General features: G+C 30.9%; 1 protein-coding gene across 1 annotated transcript; it reads right to left on the bottom strand.

The window, feature by feature from the left end:
• Positions 1-1,020: 1,020 nt before the first annotated feature.
• Positions 1,021-11,528, bottom strand: LOC121125570 (uncharacterized). The gene is made up of 4 exons (XM_040720766.2): positions 11,395-11,528; positions 6,886-7,277; positions 5,403-5,601; positions 1,021-1,658 (listed from the first exon to the last, which is right to left on the bottom strand). Exons 1-4 carry the CDS (start codon positions 11,441-11,443, stop codon positions 1,105-1,107), a joined length of 1,194 nt encoding a protein of 397 aa, XP_040576700.1. The 5' UTR covers positions 11,444-11,528; the 3' UTR covers positions 1,021-1,104.
• Between the last annotated feature and the right edge of the window lie 7,605 nt (positions 11,529-19,133).

Below are 19,133 nucleotides of genomic sequence, written 5' to 3'. Positions count from 1 at the left end.
CCAATAATACAGCTTCCTGAATGATGGTTATGATGTTAACACAGAGGAGACACCTCCACCCTCTGGCAATCTATACTTATATTATCCCAGGGTATAGAAACTCACACCACCTTGTAGATAATATATATATTTTGTGCGCTCAAGCCACGGAGAAATGCTGAGATCCTGGTAGAGGATAACTAGTGGAACCCCACCTGAACATGAGTTGTTTTTGTTCATTAACCTTCATTGTATCTCCTCCCGTTTCCTTAACGTTATATAAAAAAAAAAAAAAAAACCTACATTCTCCTCAACCATTAAATGGTTCATAGCTAATTCGAATTCAACCAATCAACGTTCAGAACACTCATTTGGGGAAAAAGATGATTAATTGACGGCTGACTACAAAATCCGCTGTATGTTTTTGTGTTAGTAGACTGTTTAGTTATTTGTTTGTTATTTTTTTAGTCTGCACGTATTGCTTTGTATTTTATTACTGTTGTGTGGGTTCTTTTTTGTTCGGACCGGTCCAGTCTTAGAAACGGCTCTATAAGTACTTAGGACCGGCTCTTAAGGCTGTCGATCCTTGGAACCGGTTTTTATCTGTCATTCATTGGAATTTTCCTAACTATGTTGATCGTTTAATAAGCCAAATAAGGCATATGAAATATGTATTAAGATTAATGTACTGACCTTGCAGTATATTTTCTTATTTTCATTATAATACGAATATATTATTCTGTTACTTAGTTTTATGATTTATTATATTATGTAACATAGTAATTAAAGAAAGAAAAAAAAATTGTCAATGATGCACAAATGATCGATTTAATTTTTGACCTAAACTAGCTTTTAAAAACTTGATTTATTTTGATAAAGACCCAATAGTAAGATTGCAATTTTATATGATTTTTAAAAAGAAAAAAAAATCCAATTTTGAAGCGTTTAATGAAAGGTTTGGTGCTACAAATTTTATAAATCTTCCGTCAACATATTTAAAGATGAAGAACAAAATGGTTATTATTTAAATATTAAAGTTTGATTCTTTATGTGGAATTTATGTTTTATGGATCTATTTATTAGCTAAACTTGTTTTATATACACACACATTATAGTCATGAATAGTTAATGTCTTTTGTTTAGGACTTTGGTATCAAGGATCTCTTTTAAAAGCGCAGTCTCCATTTTCTTTTTTTTCTTGCGAACTTTTTGAAACCCATGCTCTGATTGAATATCCAGTGTCCCATCTTTATTTTTAGATAAGTCTTCGTTCTCTTCTTCTTCTTCGCCCTCCTCCTCAATGATATCTGACTCAAGTCCGGAGAAGAACTTATTAGATCCATTTTTGTTTCTAAGAATTTTCTTCCGAACTTTATTTTTAAATTTGCTTTTCTTCAGATTCATCATTTTTTTCACATTCTCTATGTCCTCATTTGTAGATATATTGTTGTTATTGGACTCAAGTGACTCATCTTCATTTTCTCTATCTTGGGTGTCGTCCTGTTCCTTCTTAATTTGGTCATCATTCTCATTTATAACTATCCTCTCGTCCTCGTCTTCTGAAAGTTTATCACATCCTTCAATAGAGTCCTCTTGATGCGGCTTACTTTCTCTATTAGGATCCATTTGTTCCTCTTCAACCTCTGGTGTATATTCTATTTTTTTGTTCAAAGAGTTATCTGAAAAGATACATTAATTAATTAAAGTTAGTAATTGACAATAAATTAGAACTCAAAGGAGATAAAGGTATATTCCAACATCTATCGTACATGTACTAGAGATGGGATGAGTTTTGGATCAGGATTCGAAGTGCACAGGTACGGTATTAGCAAAGTTGAATTTTTCGGAAAAGATTCGGAATCCCAGATCCAAACCGGTATTCGGTACTCGAACTTTTACGGATCATAAAAAAAGATTTAAGGATCCAGATCTTAAAAAGCTTTAGGTATTACGAAATAATTTAATTAGAGTTATAAAAAATAAGATATTATATTCATCGAATGTAGCATCTCTATTTATTTTAATTATTGCTTAGAGTCACATCTACATGACCAATTGCATCGTGCTGGATCAGTCTCTCTCCCTCCCCCTTCAGTCTTTTTTCTAGTCCGATCTTTATTACCATTCAATGGTCCTAAGGACTGATACATCGGTCTTTCAGTCCTACGGTCCTAGCTATCTATTTGTTTTCTTCACTTGGATTGAAGTATATAAGAAATAAGAAAATAATGAATGCTAGTCAGAACATAAAATGATACGTTCTAGTCAGACATCTCCTACAGGTTCTAGTCTCTTATAAAGCGGTTATGAATTATGGTGTAACTACAGCGACTCAAATGACGTAGTTAGTTGTAACTATGTCATTTCAGCTGTTGTAGTTTCTACGAAAGAACGATAAAGACAGGTCCTAGAACTGACAAATTTTGTTAGGACCGGACTGATAGGACTGGAATCCTTCTAGTTTTCTAGTGCGATCCAATACTAATCGTGATGTTATTCCACACGGCGTTAACTCATTAGGACAAAAATAAAATATTTATTCTTCTTTATCCTCTAATCAGTGTTCTTAATTTTAATTGGTTAGATTTGATTGAGTTCTTATTAAGCTGTGAACAATAATAATTTTAAAGTTAGTAGAATTGGCTTACGACCAACTGATTTTGGGCCTTTTTTTTCTCCTTCTTAATGAAGGATAGGTTGCGAGATACAATAAAGTAAAGACGTGTTCAATAGTATTAAAACAATGATTCCTATATTAACCAATGATTATGTTCAAATAATATTAACTTGGAGTTGTTCATTGTTTCGGCATCAGTACAAATGTAACCTTCATTCAGATCCTATTCTATTTAGGTCCAAACTTTGGGTAAAATGTTCATAAAATTCAGGACAAGAATCAGACTAATTTTTATTTCGGATCTCTATCTGAATGTTCGTGTACCCAAAATTTATTGAAATATGTACGTCAAAAGATCTGAACCGACCTGGATCTCCAAAAATGTGGATCCATCCTATCTTTAACGTATACACAAGAGTATGGGCAGAGTTTAGGAGTTTTCCCATCGCTCCCCGATCTAATACGTTTATTATATTCTGATCATGTTAACAAAAGTAATTTGGCTCCCTTGTGCCAATCTACAGTTATTCTTATTTTTTGTCTTCTCAAAATGTTATCCAAAAATGAATACATATAAGGTTTAAGCTATATTGATGATAGTTAAGAGGCTACAAATAGCCCTTAAAATGTCTATAGTTACCACTTTTTTCTTGAAAAATATCAATTATAGTCAAAATAAAGTAAATTATAAGTAACAACAATTTGATAAGAGTTAACAATCTTTTGATAGTTTTATTTTGATTATCCCCTCAGATGATTATTTAACATGAAAAAAATGAAAAATAAAGCATTTTTGTCCTTTATGTATATTATGAGATCTTCGTTTTTTTTTTAAAGTGCTTTGAAAAATGAAAAAAATGCGTTATTAATTTTTCAACACTAACTTTTTAGTTGACTTTAGGTTTTTCGTTTCTCGATTTTACGATTTTTTCACTATAAAAGGATAGTGGTAAAAAGGTTGTGGACAAAATCTTTGGGGATTTATGGCTGTGGGGTAAAAATCGTTCTGTACATTATCAATGTAAATCAAAATTGTTGAGGGTAATATCATCGTGAAGCAAGATCCTTGTAAGGAATATGATTGTGAGTAAATTCATTATCGTGTGCAATTTCCTTGCAGTTTATATTATACTCGACCGATAAAACTATTGTATGATAAAGACCCAATTTAATATACCACAACATCCCCCCTTCCGGATCGAAAAGTTCTGCAGTTGAACTAGGGGGCCTCAAGGGAGGGTAAATTTCTCTACGGCCACTTCCTTGAGCAATCAATGACGCCTTGTAATATCTTAAAATACATTCCAATCCACAGATGTGTATGTAAATTATCTGAGCCGGAGTGTATTATAGGATATTAAAAGGGGTCATTGAGGCTTAGAAAAGTGGCGCTGGAAGAATTTCACCTTGACTATCCGTTGACTGAACTGTATTTTGGATAGTTAGAAGGGTTCTTGATGCTCATGGAAGCAGTGCATGAGAAAGTTAGCTTGCATAGGGGCACTACAGTTCACCTGCACAACACGTGAACCTGGGTTGATTATATGTAAAAATGCGCGGAGAAGGGGGGAGTGAGACAATTGGTACTACTGAATTAAGACCTTTTTTAATATCAGCTGCCTATTATATGATTCTGGGTGGAAAAAAGGAATTACTTCTATGAAAAGGAGAACTTTCTACATTTAGAGTAACGTTAGTCCAGAGAAAATATTGTAATTACATTTAAATTCATATAAAACTACTTTATTTTTGATTTTTAAATCAATTTACACCAAACATAGGCGATAATTCTTCTCTCAGAGGGAGATGCTAACACCCAAACGACCTATTAAATATTGAGCGAAAAAGGAGAAAGAGCACACGCATCCACCTTTTTTTTATTTTTCTAATTTTTAGATCTAGTTTTTTCATTACAAACTACTCAACTCTGATTATGATATATTACAAGGGGTTCTTGAGGCTCAGAAAAGCAGCATTGGAAAAATTTAACCTGGTTTAGAGCCCATCAGTTCACTTGCGCTAACTGTGATCCGAACTGTATTTTGGTATATTAGAAGTGTCCCTTGATAAATTTAACCTCCCTTGGAGCCCAGTACTTCACCTGCACAACCCGCAGGCCAGGTTGTATCATACCATTTGATAATGATTCCTAAAGGCTTAGAAACATTGTGGCAATTAAGTTTTAACTGGGTTGGGGCTCAGCACTTCGCCTGTACAACCTGAGGACAAGGTGTATTTTTGGATAGCAGAAGGGGTCCATGCCGGTCAGAGAAGCGGCGTACATGGATTTTTTCATCATTCCACAATTTAATTATCCGAAAATAATATATGTAATTGCAATCAAATTATTCACCATAATATTGTCTTGCAATGAAATTACTCACAATCAAGCCTTACAATGATTTCTTCACAATGACATTAGCCACAATAGTTTTGTCTCACAATCATAATGCACACCACGATTTTCTTTCCCCAACCTTTTTACTACAATCATTTTACCGTATACCTTTACAATTAACTCTTTTGTTGTTGATGGGACATTATCATGGAATGTTTACTATTTACAAATATTTATAATTGAATATAAATATTCGCTTCTTTATTTCAAATTGCTTATGTAATTATAAATTTATCTCTGCGTGGCATTTTCTTCTACCAAGATTATTAAATCATCAATCCTCTTTATTTTTTTATAAAGAAAATTGTGGAGGCTTGAAGAACAATATATGATGCAGTGTTCTTAGGTTTTAATTCCCAAAAAATAAGTTCTTTAGGTGTAAACATACGATATAATAAACAATCTTACCCTTCTCGTCTGGAATTTCGATCAATCCATCTTGAAACAATGTGGAGAGTTTGTCTGTTTTTCCACAACCAATACTATGAGTAAATTCATCTTGGGCCATTTCTGCTAAACTACTTTGACACTGAATTGCCGATTCTGATGAATAGTCTATTATATGGTCAGAATCTCGAATCAATCCTTTAATTTCCATATCAACTTCCTATCGATAATAAAGCAATACGATGATTCAAATGCAACAACAAATTTAATAATTATAGGGCACATCATAAAAGTGATCACTATTTTTGGAATGAAATAGTGTCATGCATGGTACCTATTTAATGGAGTAATAAATGTACAAGAATTAGAACAATATATATTTTTGGGTTTACTCGAAGTCTTTTCAAAACGTGTCATGGTCTTAAAAGATTAATACTCATTTTAGTATGAGGTTACAAAACGGATATACCTATTGGTTTTAGATGTGCTACGAATTATATTTTACTATGTTGATGTCAAAAGGCAACTTAAGCAAAATAATTGAATAAATTACAAAATAATCAATGATTTCTGAAAGTTTTGCTTGCAAATCTTAATATATTTTTATCTGAACTAAACAAAATGCTTTTTTCCTGAGATATCTTGAAAGTTGATTATTGAATTTTTTATAATGTTGGAATCATCAATTTGTCTTGTTAACTTTTTATTGTTGTTCTGTAAAGAAAATTTGTTTGGGGTACACCTAAAATCTTTAGGTATATCCTCGCAACCTCATACGATAATTAGACAAAACATTAAAATGGCCGTGGCGAGTTTTGAAAAAGACTTAGGGAGAAGCCAAAACTATATCTTTAATTCTTAGACCTACCCCCATCCAAACCTTAATCCTTCGTTAGTGAATTAATATTTTCTACACTCTAATTTGGATAAAATTACTTTTAATCTGTTAGTAAAAGATTTTAATGCTGGAAACAGTATTAATATGCTCACGAAACATCTTTCAGAATATATATTCAACTATTCGCATATTTTGAAAGTTTTAATCAAGGTTTAGTGAATTTGATTAATTTATTCACTTTTAATTCGTTCTTTTGCTATTTCTATTTCCTTTTTTTCCATTTAAGGCATCCACATAGCAACAAATATAATATCAGCTGCTATCCCATATATCACAAACAATCACATCAAAGTTAATGAGTATATTTTTAGTACCAAAAGTTTGTTAAAAGTAATTAATATTACATAGGGGTTTTTATTGAAATTGAAATAATAATTTTACAACTATAATAATCAGAAATTATATCTTGTTGATACCCAAATCGAATGTTGACATGATTAATAAGCATAATTTTGAGTCAACTTCATATGTGTATCAAAAAATAAAATTCGCTTAATATTTAAGTTAACTACGTCAGAAAAAGAATGTTCACTAACAGAGTGGTAAATGGGCTCGAACCTGCATACTATTTTCCTTCAAAAATAGTGATCCCTCTACACGTCATACTTGCAGAACTAATTTAGTAAGTAAAGGCCGATTTATTCCTCGAAGCATTGCAACAGGTTTACCTCTAGCCCAAAATAGAAAAGTGGGCCTTGGATCGTCTTTAAAAACACGCAAGTCTTGTATGTCATCACAGCAAACTTTAGCTAAATACAATGCCTCTGGCTTCTCGATGGAAGACATCCGTAATCTCTTCAAATGCGCTTCGATTGCTGTGCAAGGACCATACCAGGAGACATAGATATCCGCTAAAAGTACTTGATTGTCTTTCAAGGGACGAAGATTGACTCGCTGACAGCCAAATCTCTTTACTTTTGTATCGGGATTTGATTGTCCTGTAAGATAATGCCATTCTTGGGTTGTTGTTATGAGGGGTGTTCCAAGACGTTCGATTTCTATACATACATAAAATGACGAATAGTTATGTTAATAGGGCATGATCATACTAACAAATATATACATTAGCGATGGGACAATTCAAAAACAAAAATCCCAATGCCTATGCGATTCTTGTCTCTATTCCCGATGCTGATTCGGATTCTTTAATATTTAAATAATTGTGAAAAGTACAATTTGGCTATCAGGGAAGTGCACAGGATTATATTTAAGGGGGGCGTTTAGATTTTGTGAAAAAAAAAATTGAAAATTAAATTACTGATATTACAGTTTTTTTTTGAAATTTGACAAATAAAATTTTGAATATTAAACTTAAAAAAAAAATTCTAATTTACAATTTGATATTAAATTTAAAAAAAAAAAAATCCCATCTATTTATAAAAAATTAGATTTTTTATAAAAAAATTCAAAACCCGGCATACAGATACACTTTTCTCAAAAAAAAATTGATTTTTTTGTTCATAAAAGTTCAAAAATCTACAGCGTTCACACTCACAAAAAATATCAATATTAAATTTTTTGGAAAATATCAAAAATCTGCAGTTGTTCTCAAAAAATAAATTTTTCAAAATTTTTTTCTAAAAATTCCTTAATTTTGCGTGGGGGTTCTATATTTTTTAATAACTTAGAAAGGTAATAAATAGTGAAATATCAGAAATAAATAAGAATCGGAATAGCAAATGAAACATTATTCTCTCGATGCCGATTCCAGAAAAAAAAACAGTTCTTCGATTCCCGGTTCTGATTAATCGTCCCATCACAAATATAAAATAAAAATTAGAAAACTATCAAATCAACTATATCTAATGTGATTATTCGATAAAAATGAATACCATGGAAAAGCTTTGTTATAAAATACCTCAATTGAAAAATTTATCAATAGAGCCTTTTCTTTGACGTCAGTGATGTTTAGGACTGGTACAGTACAGGATTGTACCGTGGTTCAGTTCGGTACGTTTTTACCTTCCTTGCAGTACGACCGTACATATATATAATCACATATTAAATATTTTGACGATAAAAATTTGATTATTTTCTTTTTTTTTAATTAATAGATTTAGATTCTGAGGTAAGATTTTAATCCATAAGCATCTTTTTATATAAGGAATAATTATTTATGTACTTGTTAATAAAAAAAGAGATAATGACGTACAAACTAAATAAAATACATCCCAGTTGACAAAAACCCAGTTGTCAGGTGAAGGGATAATTTAAATAATTTTTTTAATGTTTCCAAATAGGCTTGTCGATACCTCACAACTATAAATACATCAGTATCAAGCGAAATAATCTTTTTGACAGTTGGCAATATTCGACTGCTAATCGTTCTTTTTATTATCGGAAAATGTAGACAAGCTCATCTTTTTGTAAAAAATATAAATTCATGAATAATTATAAACCCAAAATTACATTAAATTTGCATGGTCTTATTAAAGTTGAAGGAAGTTACTAACATAAACAAAAAAAAAAATAAAAACTCTTGAAGAAATCAAAAATATTTTTTTTTTTTAAATTTCATTAAATCCTTCATCCTCAAAATGTGCCCCAAAGATTCGCCTCTCGAAACATTAAAACATTGAAAATTATTGTTTTCCCTTAGTTTTACACTAATTATACCTATTTATAATTATAGCTCTTTACACGGAAAGACATCTAATTTCAAATTAAAAAAAAAAAAAGATACTTCTATCATAAGTATGACCTCTAAAATCAGCGATTAAATTTTTTTTCATATGTGAGTGTTACCCAGTGCTTAAGATTTTAAAAAGTGCCATATCTCATTAACTGGTTGGGGGATTTTAAAATAATTTTCGGCAGTCTAAGTTTAACTGCATATATGCCATTTTGGAATATTTTTTCACATAATTCAACCATGGGTATATTGCATTTGTCGCATGAAATATGCTTTATGTAAAGCTTTGTTTGTTTTTAACGAAGTTAAGTTTATTTGTACAGAAAATAAATTATTAAAGAAAAAATTGAAAAATTACATTAATTCTATACAAAAAAAAACATTTTACAAAGTTGCGTACCAAAACGCGTACCGTATTTAGTACCGAACCGTTGGCTTAGCGTATCGTCCCATCCCTATTGTTGTTAATGTAAGCCGTTTGGAGGACCTAACCAACCAAATCTTATAACCATAACAACCCTTTGTTTTATTCATAACAAAGGAAAATGTGAACTATTACATGTCAAAGTTGAACCAACAAATAGAAAGTACATTGACCTCTGTGTCTATAAATAATATGGTTCTAGGTAATTTTGCTACGTACATTTTTGCCTTGTTTTGTTATTTTGACTCTTGAAGATTTTTCTACATTACATATTCGACGTCTTAAAATGTTTTTATATTATAGGTTCGTACTTCACATTTAGTCTTTAATGTTGAAGCATTCCTTTCTTTCCATCCATGAAGTTTCGGGCATTTTTTCAAGCATCAAATAAGATCATGACTACAAGTAAGGTACCAATAGTCAACTAGTCCTTTCGAAATAGACTCATGATCTTGGATTTCTGACTCCTTCGTCCTTATAAAAAGACTATTCCTTCTTTATTTTCTTACTATATTGCATTTTTCTTCCTCTTCAGATTTATATCTCGACTGATTACAATAGTAAACACTAGGGGTAAAGTTTGAACCTATAGTATAAACTGGAGTAGGTTTACAGGGCATTGCCCGGGACATTAAGAAATTAAAATTAATTAAGAACTGAACTGCTGTATATAAAACAAAAAATAAAGACTATAATATCTTAAAAATTATTCTACCTATATTTTGGTTTGGCAACGTTAAAAAAAAAAAAGAAGAAGATAGAGTTGGTTTACCGTGTGTTGCCCGGACATTATAAAAAAATTAAAATTAATTCTGACACCATTTGCTTTTTTAAAAAGGAGATTATAAAGTTTATAGAAGAAAAAATATTCAAGTTGAACCATCATTCCTGTATTTTGTATATTAATGTCTTATTCACTCCTCTTCTTCTTTTTCTCTTAATCTTATAATCTCCTTTAAAAAATAGTGTGCAAAGATACAGTGTGACATACAGCAAGAACAGAGGAGTATTTGCCCGTTTTGTAATGAAACAAAAGAGACTACAAGTGAAAAGTGCTACTTAAAGGCTGAAAGCCAAAAAATAGTTACCAGAACTATTTTGGGAGCTTTAAAAAGCTTCGTGAAAAATTTCAAGCAAAATCTATATATTAGTTTGGGCGTAATTCCCGGCCAAAAATACCCACAACCACAGATATTCGTATTTGATATATAAATAATAAAAAGGCAGCGAATATGTAATACGGCAAAATCTTAAAGAGGCGAAATTACCAATTTCGAAAGTGTACGCGGAAAAATTACCGGCGGCAAAAATGTTCACGGTAAAATTATAGACATACATTGTATACCCCTCTATTGCTTATTTTTGTTATATATCTGACAATAATATGTATTAAAAATATGTTATTAGATTATTATATGTTATATTTCTATGTTGCAGACAATATAAAAAAAACATTCGGAACTTAAATGTAAGTTGAATTTTGAAACTTTCTGAATAATAACAATAATATCAATGATTAATTATGAATTTAAAAAAAATATTTATTGACTCAATTCTTTATGATTATTTAAAACAAATAGCCATTATTGACATACTTCAAGATCCAGAATCCATTTACTCGACAAATATGTCAACAATTTTTGGAAGTTCTGAGCCAAAATTTGCTTTTTAGAATCAAAGCCTTAGTGATCAGCGCTCCGAGTGCAGCTCAAAATTCTTGAGCGGGGGCAATTCATTGTTTTGAATAACAAGTGAGAGCGGACCGAAACATGTCAGTTCAAATTGGTCTAGAAAAAATTACTTAAGACGGAATTGAAAAAAAAGTAAGGTACTGTCAGTACTGGAAGTGATAAAAAAAATTGAATGGAGTCATTGAGGATCGAATTTTATAAGTATAGTGATTGCTATTCAGGAATAACTGGACCAGACATAAACTGAACTAGACGGGACAGCGGTCTTCAGTCCTCAATAAAAACCTACACAACACTACAAAAAATAACTTTAATTCAACTTTTAAAGCTTCAACATAAATATAATTAATCAAGATGTGTAAGAATACCTGCTCTTTGTTTATTGATTATTTCCTCGGAATTTATATCCTCTGACATGTCTCTTGGCTCCTCTTACTCACCTCTCAAGACTTACTATTGAAACCACTATGTACAGCAATAATATACGTCCATTACAAAGAAGGAAAAGCTGCAAACGTCTTCTAGTGGTTGATGTTTGCACACTCTATTCAAATGTAAATATGTATACTTGTATGTTTACAAGAGAAAGTTCTAATATCCTTTATTTTTTTTTTATGCTTGGAGAAACATTACTTATAGTTATACCTCCATGGTTAGTTTTCCACCCCTTCAATTACTAAGCTTGATTTATCAATAAAGTTGTCCCTTGGCACTGCTACTTAGAGGGAGGGTTTTTGAGAAGAGAAGGTGCATACTCACATTTAATTTCGTCCAAATGTAATAAAATGAATCATTTTTTGACTAATCAACCAATTTTTTTATTTTATAAAATAACAAAAGAAGGACTGGGTAACTATACACCAAATTATTGATCTTTATAGATCCAAATTACTCATTAAAAATTTGATATATCGCCTATGTGGAAGAGCTTAATCAGGGCCCTACAGCACTTCACTCTCCCATCCTTGTTGGCCTGAGAGAGAGAATGGGGTACCGGCACATTGATAAGTTTTTTGAAGCGGTGTTAATTAGGCAGGATTCTAAAAACCGCTATGGTTGCTAGAGAAAGCTCCACTGAGACCTTTAGAAAGCTCCAATAAGGTTTGTTCCTTATCATGATTCTTTACTTGGGGGATGTTGATGGGTATCCTTGTTTCTTAAGGACGTACGGATGAGACACCTTTCTTGTGCTTAAAAGTACCATCCTGGATCTCACCAGCCCACCGAAAGATGGTTGCACAACAAGGAAAGGATTCAGGGTAAACAATAGTGAGATTGCTGTGGATCTCAGACACTGTTTTGGCCAGTTTGTAGGTTATCAAAAAGTAAGAGCTAAAATTATGTGTCTCCATGTTTAGTGACGAAGTGAGAAACATGTACAAATATGATATGTAGGCATTTGGTATTTGCTTTCTGAATAACTATGGAATGTTTTTCAAACAGAAAAATTCATGAGAAAATTGATACTGGTTGAATTTTTTAACTAACTCTTTTCCTTTCCCTTCTAACGAATCTGTCTCAATCATTTCGGAACAGGCTAATATTTTCTTCTAGATTTTATTTGTATAACTTTTGACATATGTTACATCTATTTATCTCCATAGTCATGTTCGTTACTTATTAAATATATTTTTATATAAAAGGATATTTAGATTAAAAATGTTGTAAAGTGAATGGATATAGAAGATAGAAGATTTAGTTCAAACTGGATTTATTTAATCAACATCTAAAAATTACAACAATTCCACTTATATGATTTAAATTATAATATGAAAGCTGTTATTTATAGTAATCATCATTTCTTTTATTTTGTAATAAAATATATTTCATTAAATAATATAGTTATATTATGATTATGAAATAATAACATAAATTGATAAATAATATTGATTAAATAAAGTATTCACCTTATAATTATTAAATGGATTTTACATCATAAAATACATACATTTATTGTAAAATCTATCATTCTTGATTAATAATATTCTTATAACTGTGTAATTACTATTCTATTATGATGTTTTTTTATATGCAATATGCATGAATTTTATGCACTTTTACTTAATTTTATTTTAAAGGGTTATGTTTGATGTTTTTTACTATGTAAACGAATTTATGATTTGTATAAATCATACTATTATTATTAATTCATAATTTTCCAATCGTTAAAATTTCAGAAAAACTATAAACAACTATTATAGAACCATTTAGATAATGGTTCATTTTATCGTAATATTGTAAATTTATTGGAATTTCTGCATCTAGCATTTTATGAATTCATTTTGACTTTAGTTCTAAACTTTGAGTTGCATAGAGTATTCATTCCAAGTGATATCTTGGAAGAAGACCCTCTTCAACATAATCTTCCTCCAAGTTTCCAACGGACAAATCCATTGTCAAATCAATTCAACTCACGTCATATGAGAATGAGATGACAATTAATATTCAATTGAGTAATTAATTAAAGGATATTTACCAATGCGGTTAACATATGAAGGATTAGCCCAACGAGGAGTCCTCCATATTTGCGAAAAACAAATAAACTATTTTCTTCAATTTCATAGTTCACGTAGTAATCTCCCTCGTTCTAAATCCTTTATTGATTAATTAATATGAGATGAACTTTTTAAAATGGGCTTGAACTTGAACATTATATGGAATGACTAGGAACGTATTTTCCGTAGGATGAACTTGCCTTTCCGGTCTACCACAAAAAAAAAAAAAAAAAAAAAAAAAAAAAACTCTCACTAATGAACACGGAATCTTCTCCTATTATTTATTTACTTGGTTGATACTTGGGGAACGATTTTGCCCATAAGGAAAAACTAGGACTAACCCTCCGAAATATGTTCATAGGTATTTTTTTGAGGCGCACGCATATCAATAAATCGGATTTACTTTCTTTTAATCTGTTTGTCTCCATGTTCACCATTTCAAATCAATCGTAATGTAATTCATCTATACAAAAAAAGAACACGAGGAAAAACGAGGACACTAATCAGTCTTTGGGGTAATAATATAATGAAGTTCATAATTTTAAGAATGAAGTATGAACTGATTTTGATTCTAGTTTCCTTTTTGCAAAAGCAAACAAACTTTTAAATCTTATTTTTTATTTTTACTTAAATATTTATTAGAGTTCTTTAAATTATTAGCCCACATAAAACCATAAATTTTTTATCAAAAAGACTTTTGCACTCCGGGCAATATGTAAAAAGACGGAATCTAAGTCTAAGGAATAGTTACTTACTTAAAGAGTCGAAATCATTCATCTTTCCTCTACCAATCCAAACAAATGGTGTGTTTAATGTCAGAATAAGCTCTATGAAATCAATTAAGGTCAATATTTTTTTTAGGCCTTCGAGTTCGCTACTTGCTGAACGTCCCTTCCAACTTAACCAACATTAAGTAAATATTTGCGAAAGACTGTGAAGTGTTTGATTACAAACCAATTACTAATAAAATGAGAACATTACCTTGTATTAATAATAGTGTTCTAAAGGTGAAAATGATCAGTGTAGCATATGCAAACAATTCAATCAATAAGGCATATACTCAATAATATATATGTGACCCGTCAACACAAGAACAAGCTAGAACAATTTCTATAAAAACGGAGTGTGGATTACATTTGTATTCTTTGGCGAATTATCGTCAATTTCTAAAAATAAATTATAACTCTATTTGAAAGAAATGGTTAGCATCTGAGAAGAAACAGGCAGGATCTTTCACGGAAGGCTTCTGTTTTAGTTTGATCAATGCCTTGTTTACGACGACCTTTTTCTCCCTGTTTGACGGGGTTAGAAGCTTCTCCTTGCAATGTGCATAGCTGTGGCACCATAAGTCTTTATTGATGACACGATGTACAGTTAAACAGGATGTTTCGTTGATGCTGTCGGTAATTGCATTAATTGATTGGCCTAGAGTCTTCTAATTTTATTTTTTGTTCACAAAACAGAACATCGGACGATTTTGGCTACTTCCAGGTCACAAGAGTTCCGGAAAATCATCCCTCACTTTCCTATTCAACACGTTTTCTGAATTTTTGGACAAAGCGAGTAGTGCACCCGACCGCTTTAGCCAAAAACACATTGTATATTTTACCATTTAAATTGCACAAAATACGCAAAAGTGCACAACGTTTTTGTTCCTGATTAAAAGAAGATGGGGTATGTTGGTATAAGGAAGGATAATTAGACATTGACGTAGTAGAGTGACATTCGTATCGGATTACACTCAATTAGAGTGTTTTTGTATTAACCAAATTATTTTTTGGCATATTTTAATTTTTTTTAAATATGTTAGTAGCATTAAATTGCTTCAAATTCATACACTTTTTATTGATATGGAACTTTTCTGTACAAATTTGTGGTTAGATAATAAAAACTCTCCCTCTAAATGCCACATATACTTACCAATTAGTACTCAGGCGTAAAAAGTTAAATGCTATTACATATTATTAATTTTTTTTTCTTGTCCATATTGAGATGTATATAAGTCTCTTAATCAAATAAATGTTCTCGACTATCTAAGGTTATTGAGTATCTGGTTATTTGATTACAAAGCCTAAAATAACAGCTCTACAAAACTCAAAACATTGAATGAGGTTTAGTGATAAAAAATCACTTAAGCCGATTAAAAAAAGTTGTTTCGAATTTGAAAATCGACTCAACATTTGAGACGAGTGAAAAATGACTGACTCAGTCGAGTCGAACCGATTTGATCATTATTACAGTTCACACAACATTACCTCACTTATCACTAATATGCATTAAACATTGTTTTTAGGACCTATGTATACCTACAAATGAATTATTTTACTTGTCCATTTACTTGTTTTATCAACATAGTTTATTAAGTATTTTCTAAGAAAAAAGTGCTCCAATTTTTTTGTGTGTAATCATAAATTGTCTCTAATTTCTAAGGAAGAAATGAAGTATCTTCTTCATTAACTAAGGTTATGTTCATAAATTGCACTAGTCAACCAATTTTTGTGTTTGGATTGTGCTAAGAAGTTTCTACTTGATATTGCCTCGAAAAAAAAGAAGTTTTAAAACGACTTTTATAACCAAAGAGCAACATTTCATATTTTATCAATAAACTTTTATAGTTTAATAAATATACGAAAATATTCTGCAAGCAACAAATCTTAAATAACTATTAAAATATTAAGAGGTACTTTTTTGTATTATACAGTTGAAAGTCTTTACATTACGACAAACTATGATTTTCCTCTTAGTGCTCAAAAATTGGAAATTTATTAGACTATCGAAGAAAAGGTTATTCTTTTTTTTTTTTTTGGAACTTCAAGATATTTTCTCCAATTTAAAAAGAGATACACATATAATTAAAATAGTTTCAGAATCTGGGAAACATGACAACTATACTTAATATTTATTCGAATCTTCATGTCGAAAAATACCACTAATCATTTATATGTGTCAATAAATATCTGTAGGTCAAACAAGTAGAAATGTGGGGTTAGCATGATTCTCAAGTTAGTATCAGTCCGAAACATAGCATCTCAAACAACAGCAGAAAAAGGTTGATATTTTGTTGACTAGTGTTATCCTGAAATGAGAGTAGATTTTCCCTACTGCAATAATGCTGAGACACATTATAGCCTGTGCGTTATAACGGACCTAAAACACTTTGCCGAAAGTCTTTTTGGCTAAAAGGAACTTGTCCCAATGGGAAAACGGGCACTTTCATTATAAAGATAGATCAAATGTTTGCTCGAATCACTATTAGGACCGTTGAAACAAAAATCATGACAACCGAGCAAAAAAGAAATATATTAGGAAGATAAAAAATGTTAAGGAAAAAATGGAGTTTAAAATGGAAGTAACATAAATGAGAATCATAAAAATTATAAAATTATCATAAAAATATTTACTATTTTTCCGGCAAAGTGTCCACGCACACATTAATACTACTCATGCACTGGTCATTAAATCTTAGTAATTGCCAAAAAATTGCATTTTTGATGACAGCAAGGAACAAAAAAAGAATAAGTTTGCTTTTTTTAGAAGTCAAAACATTAAATAGTTTATGATTATGACATTAATACAAACCTTAGTATGTGTGTTAATTGTAATATACGTATTATTAGCTAAGGTGGAAGTCTGGCTATCGAGTTCGAGTAGTTGAATATTCAGTCTTGGTTAAGTAGAATATGTCACCAAAAAAAAAAAAAAATAGCTGAATATAGTATTTAAGCATATTACAAGTTAATTTTGAGTTGTATTTTCTTGATTTAATAGAATTAACCCTTTTTTCTTAATTTAGTCAAGCTACTGCAAGTTCTGTGTCCTCACTATGTATAGGTGTTAATAGAGTTGTAGACCCTAAGTATTTTTTGCGTGTGAATTTTAATGTTGTTGTTGTTGGCAACTTTGAACAGTGTTTTTATTTTATTTTGCTTTAATTCTTTAGGAGGGAACAACAAAGTATTAAGTGCATGCCCTCACTGCTCTTGCATGACAGAGAGTAACATTGAGTAGCTGTTTGGGGAGTTATAAGTCCTTCTTGGACTCAATGTTTCTTTCCGCCTATGCTTTTACTTGATAAAGAGTGGAACTTGCGTTTATTTTCCTTTGCTTATAGTAGGTTGTACGCCATCTAATAAAAATGTTCTGGAAGCTAAGTTACTCATCTGCCAAACCTTCTTCAAATTGTCAAAGTCATTTGGATATCGATTTTTTTTAAATGTCCAAAATGATTTTTTGATGATATTAATATGTATACACAATATTTTGGGTTTGTACCCTAAGAGATCGAATTTAGTCAACTGTTGCAAATTGTATTTTTGTGGTTTATAAAAGTAATTTTGAAAAAATTGTCAATGTAGTGTAAACGAGGTTTTTTCACGTCGAGTACTAAAGGGTGCTTGGGAAAAATTTTCCGGTCGATTTAATCGCATTTTAATGAATTTTTTAAAGCAAGAAGTTGCATAACTTTTTTAAGCATATAATTGTGTCATAAATAAACTTTGTTTTGATGTAGCTTTTGTATTGAATCGGCTATTAAATGAATGAACAGACTTCAAGTATCCCATTATTTTAGGCAAATAATGCCCAAAAAACATAGTTACCATCGTTAAGATCAATGTGAGGACCGTCTGCCATATACAACATGCCAAGAACGTTGGCAAAGGGACGTACAGAGTTCCAGGAAATAGAGATATGCGCCCAAAACTTTGCTGATTTCTGGCCCTATGACATGTGACCTTCGTAATCCCCCAAATGGAATCTTCTTGATAATTTTTGATGGGGTGCCATCGAGGGAATCACAAATGCAAATCCACACCGAAATGTCGATGTCCATCCCCCTGGTCTGGGCCAACTAACCAGAAGACAAAATTATACGATGCCTCTACCAGGCACCGTATTGAGGCTGACATTGCTTCTAATATAGGACATATCGAATATGATGCAGCCACTTGGGATTTGCCGACATTTTTGTAACTATTTTTTCAAATTAGTTCTTAAAGTTTTAAGTTTTTATAAACAAAAAGTTTTTTTATCTGAGCGGAAATTTTTCCTTCCGCACCAAGTACTAGAATTCAAGACTAATTACTATTCATTGCAATACTTTACATGTACTTAATACTTATTAACTTAATCATACAAATAGAGGAAAAGTATACATATAAAACCATTAAGGCTGTTCTTTTGGTGCTTCTTTTTCAGATATTAAGGTAATTAAAAGGCTATTAATTATTACAATGGAGGATTTAATTAGATTTTAAGAAATGAAGAAATGTATGAGTGAGGACTTGTTCATATAGATATCACAAGGCAACAAATAAAATATATTGTATCTTACATATTAAATCCTAAAATTACTTGGCACACTGATTGCAAATCTGTAACTTTTTTTTTTCGAATCAAACATGATTTTTGAGAGTTTTTGTTCAAATTTTTGGAATGGTTTTACCCTTTATATAGGTTGAGTCAATTTTTGAGTACGAAAAAAAATAAAATATTCCAAATAAAATTTAATTTATTCATTGCAAAATTTTGTGTTAATATCAATGATTATATATGCGATCATTCAGGATAAAAACTGTGTTTTGGGCATGTTAAAAAAAGCAACTGAAAATCAA

This window comes from Lepeophtheirus salmonis, chromosome 10, assembly GCF_016086655.4.
Source record: "Lepeophtheirus salmonis chromosome 10, UVic_Lsal_1.4, whole genome shotgun sequence".
Lineage (NCBI taxonomy): Eukaryota > Metazoa > Arthropoda > Copepoda > Siphonostomatoida > Caligidae > Lepeophtheirus > Lepeophtheirus salmonis.
The sequence above is the reverse complement of the archived record's forward strand: the minus strand, read 5'-3'. Positions and strand labels throughout refer to the sequence as shown.